This window comes from Siphateles boraxobius, unplaced genomic scaffold, assembly GCF_051911475.1.
Source record: "Siphateles boraxobius isolate OS27281-9 unplaced genomic scaffold, OSU_SipBor_1 65, whole genome shotgun sequence".
Taxonomy (NCBI): Eukaryota; Metazoa; Chordata; class Actinopteri; order Cypriniformes; family Leuciscidae; genus Siphateles; species Siphateles boraxobius.
In genome coordinates this window covers 6246337-6252871 of record NW_027509192.1, presented here as the reverse complement: position 1 = coordinate 6252871, position 6535 = coordinate 6246337, and the positions used below count along the sequence as shown (strand labels likewise).

Sequence of the window (6535 nt, the reverse complement as noted above, 5' to 3'; positions counted from 1 at the left end):
ATGACATTTTCAAATGGTTATAATAAATTAATTGTGGGGTATATTGTGCTGAAACTTCACAAATACATTCCGGGGACACCCGAGACCAATATTAAATCTTGTAAAAAGGGGCATAATAGGTGCCCTTTAAGTTTATCAAACGACGAGAACACTTTTTGTGCGCAAAAACAAACATAAATAACTACTCAACTATTAATTTCCTTCTCTTTGGGCCTCTAGTCAGTTAAACTAGTGTAATTGCGTAGAGCTACGTCACACGTAGGCTCACTATTGGCCTACGCTGGTCATGTGTGTGACGTACAACAACAGATCATGCGCTGTTAAACTAGTAACCTGACTCGAGGCCCAGAGAGAAGGAAATGAATAGTTGAAATAAAGTCGTTATTTTTGTTGTTTTTTTGCGCACAAAAAGTATTCTCGTCGTTTGATAAACTTAAGATTGAGCCATTGTAGTCACTTGGACTATTTTAACGATGTCTTTAATAACTTTTCGAGGCCGGCAAGTTCAGTCCCTCAAGAAGCCTATGGACTAGTATGGAGGAGTGATACAGCTCTCAGATTTCATCAAAAATATCTTAATTCGTGTTCCGAAGATGAACGAAATTCTTACGGGTTTGGAACAACATGAGGGTGAGTAATTACTGACAGAATTTTCATTTTTGGTGAAGTATCGCTTTAAGAATTGAGCAAATTTTTCTGTATGATAAGCTGCTTAGAGGACATTGATTAACAAATAGATTATTGGTGTCAGAAATAAATAGAAGGGGAGCATAAAGAACCATACAGGATAATGCTGAGCACAGCAGACTTGAAAAGAGGAAGTTGTCTGTTGTTTTTCTGAAACACGTTTTCAATGAATCTGTAAGTATAGTACCTTCCACTTTCTTACATGAGCGACAAAGCAGAAAAAGGATGGAGGAAAGGAAGAGCTAAAAACAACTTGCATCTATCAATATTGTTATACTCAGAAATGGATTTACCTGAACGTCTTTATGAAGAATTCCTCTCCTACTATGTATATAAGAAGAAGCTCAGACGTTATTCTGGACACATCTGCTCTGAGATCTTCAAGCTCTACAGGACTCTTTCTGTCATTGTGAACAAACATCTTGAAGAATGAGAAGCCTGATGTTTCTGCTGGCCCTGGTGCTCTTCTGCTCTGTGCTGATGACTTCAAGCGGTGAGGACTCTTTGAATGATAATTAAGATCAAATTAATTGCTTTCAGAAGATTTTTGTCAGGCTTAGTTTAATTTTTGCATTAGGTGATTTAAAAATATAGCAACTGTGTTGAAACTAAGTTAGTAACAAAAGTAGTTTAAAACTTTTTTTTTTTTTGCATGATATAGATTTGTGATAGTGATATTTGTCTTCATATTTCAGCGATCGATGCAATTGAAGCTGCACGATCAAAGTGCTGTATGCAGTTCAGTAATGTGAAGATTCCTGTGAGACTGGTGAAGTCTTACTACTGGACCAGCACCAGCTGTCCCAGACGAGCCATTGTGTAAGTGTCATCTTAGACATTATTTCATTTTCAAACTGCAAAGTCAATCTGAATGAGACACTCCATTAAACAACTTTGATCTAAATCTTGTTTTTGTCCTTTTCCCCTCAGGTTTCAGACATTTGCAGGTAGAGAGTTCTGTGTAGATCCAGAAACCACCTGGGTGAACAGCCATGTGGATAAAGTGAACAAGAGAACAAGATTTGCTGCATCTGCTAATAGAACAACCACAACAACAACAACAACAACAACAACAACAACTGCTGCAACAAAAACATCTTCTACTGCATCAACTGCAAAGACTCAGAGCCCAACTGTCTAAAACAAGCTACACTGTTTCTACTTGAACTCTGCATTTTATATTGTAAATCTGACCACTATTTTTGATGTGTAGGCCTACATGAAAATATTTTTAAAATAAGTTATGTGATTGGAGCTTTTTAATAAAATATAAATGAATATAAATATAATGTTGTGATGTTTTTAATGCTATCTTTTTATCTAAATGGTATTTAAACTTATTTTATTTTTATTTAAAAGTCAGTAGTAAAAGTAGATGGGTAATACAAAATAAATATAAAAAAATCTAGAAAATAATATAAATATTTCATACAATGAATACAACTTTATTGTTAGTTTTCACGGTAAATTCATTTTGCATCCATAAGGTCAGCTTCATAGCATTTTACCAACACAATTAACATAAATATTCAGTTTAAAACAATTACAACACAAGACATGCTGTTCATACACAACATACTCCAAAAATTAAACTCACATTTATCACAGCCCTGTACCTGGTGTAATAGACTGATCCAAAAAGTTTTTCAGTTTTTTTCCTTATTTTTAATTAAACCGAGGACTCAAAAATGCCAGAAGTTGATACTCAATTTAAGACGTGTGAGGGATCAGAAGAATAAATATGGGCCAGTGTGATCACACTTTTGTAGTGATCTATCTGAAAAGACTGTTCCAGAGGTAAAGTACCCTACTGGCTTTCTTTGAATTGGTATACACTAAAAGATACGTCTGTCTTTAAGTGATGTATGTCTCGAGACCGGTCGAGACTAGACCACTTTTACGTGGTCTCGGTCTTGTCACGGTCTTGACGGTCTTTGGTCTTGTCGGTCTTTGTCTTACCGGGTCTTGGTCTCGGACCTCTTGGTCTGGTCTAGGTCTCGCTGTCTCAGACCGACATAGCCGTCGGGGGATTTAGCAATACAATACTACAATATCCACGACGACGACACAACATTCGGTTATGGACAGTATTTGAATTCTCGTGTGACTTGTTTCGCCTGTTTGAACAATATGTCTTAATGGTACAGTGGTAGAATTTTCGCCAACCGTGTCAGAGATTCTAATCCGCACTCTATAGTTTTTTTTTCTCGTATAGTTTTTTTTTTCGCATCAAAACCGATTATGTTCATCAGTGGTTATCAAACAGGGACACGTTTGTGTGCATTATGTTTTGTGATTTCACAAGAACGAATAGAGAGTACACTAGCAGTGTTGTACCTGAACGCCTTCATTGAACGATAGTTCATGAACTCGTTCATATTTTGGGCGAACGTGAACTGAACGTACTGTATTACTGCCTGGTGAACGTTACTGTGAACTCGCTCATTCTGGTGTCTGTGAACGGCGCGCGGCGCCTCTCAGTTTAACTTCGACGCAAGATTTCTATAGAGATCGCTAAGACGTGATCAACTAGGCAGCAACGTCATCAGAACGCAAAGAAATATGGGTATGTTTGGCCCGTTTACATGGGCTGGCATAGCAGGCTATTGTTCTGGCATGAAAAAAATAAAAATAGTGTGAAAAACAGAATGTAGGCTAATCCTACAAAATGCAGCGGGCTAAAGAAAACATTGTCGGACCATACCAGAAAACTGTCGTCCGTTCAAAGGTAATGTTTTAAGCACCACACTCCTCGCTCTCTCTCATCTATCTGCATGAGGTCAGAATTCATGTCAAGAGAGACGCGATCGAACTGTGTGAGTGTGAGTGTGTGTGTGTGAGAGAGAGAGAGAGAGAGAGAGAGAGAGAGAGAGAGAGAGAGAGAGAGAGAGAGAGAGAGAGAGAGCGAGCGAGAGAGAGAGAGAGAGGCGCGGGCGCGATCGAACAGTGGAAGTTGGAAACACAAAAAAACATACTCCGTCATTTTGTTCATAGAGGTTATCATTCAAACTGCAAAGTGTTTACTTATATTTGTGTAACTTACACTCGCAATAAAAGACAACATTGTGCTTTTGTCACACTCTAAACTCTTGTCAAACTGTAACCTACAACTGTCACCCAACCAAACACACACAGTTTTAAAAGCAACATATTTACCCAACCCCATTTCAAAACAGTCTGTGGGTTACATCTTTTGGACATTAATCATATCGCATTGGTTTTCATTTCTTGTCTTCAGAGCAGTTACATATTCTACATTGATTAAAAAAGAAAGTCAAATATGTTTTTAATGGTAGTATTATTTTATACGAAAATCAATTATTTACCATTCAGATGAGAATAAAGTCAGGGTTAATTAAAATTAAGGAAAACAAATATACAGGTCCTTCTCAAAAAATTAGCATATTGTGATAAAGTTCATTATTTTCCATAATGTAATGATAAAAATTAAACTTTCATATATTTTAGATTCAATGCACACCAACTGAAATATTTCAGGTCTTTTATTGTTTTAATACTGATGATTTTGGCATACAGCTCATGAAAACCCCAAATTCTTATCTCAAAAAATTTGCATATCATGAAAAGGGTCTCTAAACGAGCTATTAACCTAATCATCTGAATCAACTCATTAACTCTAAACACCTGCAAAAGAATCCTGAGGCTTTTAAAAACTCCCAGCCTGTTTCATTACTCAAAACCGCAGTCATGGGTAAGACTCCCGACCTGACTGCTGTCCAGAAGGCCATCATTGACACCCTCAAGCAAGAGGGTAAGACACAGAAAGAAATTTCTGAACAAATAGGCTGTTCCCAGAGTGCTGTATCAAGGCACCTCAGTGGGAAGTCTGTGGGAAGGAAAAAGTGTGGCAAAAAACGCTGCACAACGAGAAGAGGTGACCGGACCCTGAGGAAGATTGTGGAGAAGGACCGATTCCAGACCTTGGGGGACCTGCGGAAGCAGTGGACTGAGTCTGGAGTAGAAACATCCAGAGCCACCGTGCACAGGCGTGTGCAGGAAATGGGCTACAGGTGCCGCATTCCCCAGGTCAAGCCACTTTTGAACCAGAAACAGCGGCAGAAGCGCCTGACCTGGGGCCTCATGTATCAACACTGCGTACGCACAAAAACACGGCGTACGTCAGCTTTCACGTTCACGGCCAGATGTACTAACAGTGAAATTAACGCGAGAATGTGCGTTCCTCCACGCCGATCTCATGTCTGGCGTACGTACATTTCTCATAGTTTTTGTCCGTTGGCGACTCATAGAGGCAATAAAGTGAAGTGGCAAACATCACACTACGAATTGTTCTATCGCACCACCAGCTGTCAGATATTGCTTATAATTTGTAATTGATCAATTATTTGACATATTATTGTCACACAAGTCTTATTAAAATATTCTATTAATTATGCAATTAAGTAAGAACATATATAAAGCATGTGCAAATTGATACAACCCGTCTAGCAATGGCAGCGTTGGCTTTATTAGAGGACATTGCTATGGCAGAATCCGAAGAGAACGAGTTTTTAGGGACCACAATGATTTTCTGGCCCACGATGATGACTGGCTTATCAGCCGTTTCAGATTTCCACGGCCTATACTCTTGGAACTCTGCGCTGAGTTGGGTCCGAATTTGGAAAGAGAGACAGTGAGGAGCCACGCATTGCCCGTTCCTTTACAGGTGCTTACTACACTTGGTTTCCTGGCAACTGGTTCTTTCCAAAGAGAACTGGCAGACCGCTCAGGAATAAGCCAGTCGTGTTTGAGCCGTGCAATGCCAGCTGTATGGGACGGGATCATCCGCTTGTCTACCAGGTATATAACGTTCCCATACGATGCAGGTGACCAGCCAAACATTAAAGCGCAATTTGCTGCGATAGCCGGTTTTCCTAATGTAATCGGAGCGATCGACTGCACACATATTGCTATAAAGGCGCCATCTGAAGAAGATTTTGTATATGTAAATTGGAATCATTTTCATTCAATAAATGTGCAGATTATATGTGATGCACAAATGCGCCTAACAAATATTGTGGCAAGGTGGCCTGGGGCAACCCATGATTCATATAGGCCTATCCTTACAAATAGCATGGTTGGGATGAGACTCCAAGCTGGCAGGGTGCGCGATGGGTGGCTACTTGGTAAGTTATGCATTTAAATGTATGGTTCTATCTAAAAGTTTAATTTTTGTGTGTTATTATTCAACTGCCCATCAGGAGACAGTGGTTATCCACTAAAGACGTGGCTGTTAACCCCCCTCACCAACCCACAAACTGACCGAGAGCGCAGATACAATGATGCCCATTCTCGCACTCGGTCAGTTGTGGAGCGGGCGATTGGGCAGCTGAAATGTCGGTGGCGTTATACCGCCCTGACAAGGTTTGCCACATCATACTGGCCTGTGGAGTGCTGCACAATGTCGCGCACAGGCATGGCATACCCCTTGGTGAGGTGGCAGCACTGCCACATGACTCTGACCCAGGACCAGTATATGTGCAGCACAATCAACAAGCCATTCAGGCCCGTCAACGTGTAATTGCGACAATATAAATGGTACTCAGACACAAAGTTCATTTTTTCACCAATTCCTTTAATGAATGCCTTATTTCTGTGAGTGCGTCAGTGACATTTTTCAGGTGACTGTTAATTTCTCCAATGGCCCTAACAATTTGCTGTTGTGACTCCAGAACAGCATGCGTCAAGACGCGGCCAGATGGACGGGCTTCAGCACTGGGGGGAGCATTAGAGACACCGGAGACGCTGGACTGAATGGGCTCTGGCTGCTCGGGTGGTGGAGACTCTGGTGGTGCGGACTCTGAGTGCGTGCCAGTGGACGTTCCTGCTG

General features: G+C 40.5%; 1 protein-coding gene across 1 annotated transcript; it reads left to right on the top strand.

The window, feature by feature from the left end:
- Positions 1 to 793: 793 nt before the first annotated feature.
- LOC143720421 (monocyte chemotactic protein 1B-like) lies at positions 794 to 1958 on the top strand. Its single transcript, XM_077209896.1, has 3 exons — positions 794 to 1180; positions 1383 to 1506; positions 1618 to 1958. The coding sequence occupies exons 1-3, from the start codon at positions 1117 to 1119 to the stop codon at positions 1826 to 1828; spliced, it is 399 nt and encodes a 132-aa protein (XP_077066011.1). The 5' UTR covers positions 794 to 1116; the 3' UTR covers positions 1829 to 1958.
- Positions 1959 to 6535: the final 4577 nt, after the last annotated feature.

Bases quoted from the DNA above. Each gene is read 5' to 3' on its own strand.
- LOC143720421 (XM_077209896.1), top strand. From the start codon at position 1,117: ATGAGAAGCCTGATGTTTCTGCTGGCCCTGGTGCTCTTCTGCTCTGTG. The intron at 1,181-1,382 runs GTGAGGACTCTT...TTCATATTTCAG, and splicing joins TGTGCTGATGACTTCAAGCG to CGATCGATGCAATTGAAGCT. The intron at 1,507-1,617 runs GTAAGTGTCATC...TTTTCCCCTCAG, and splicing joins TGTCCCAGACGAGCCATTGT to GTTTCAGACATTTGCAGGTA.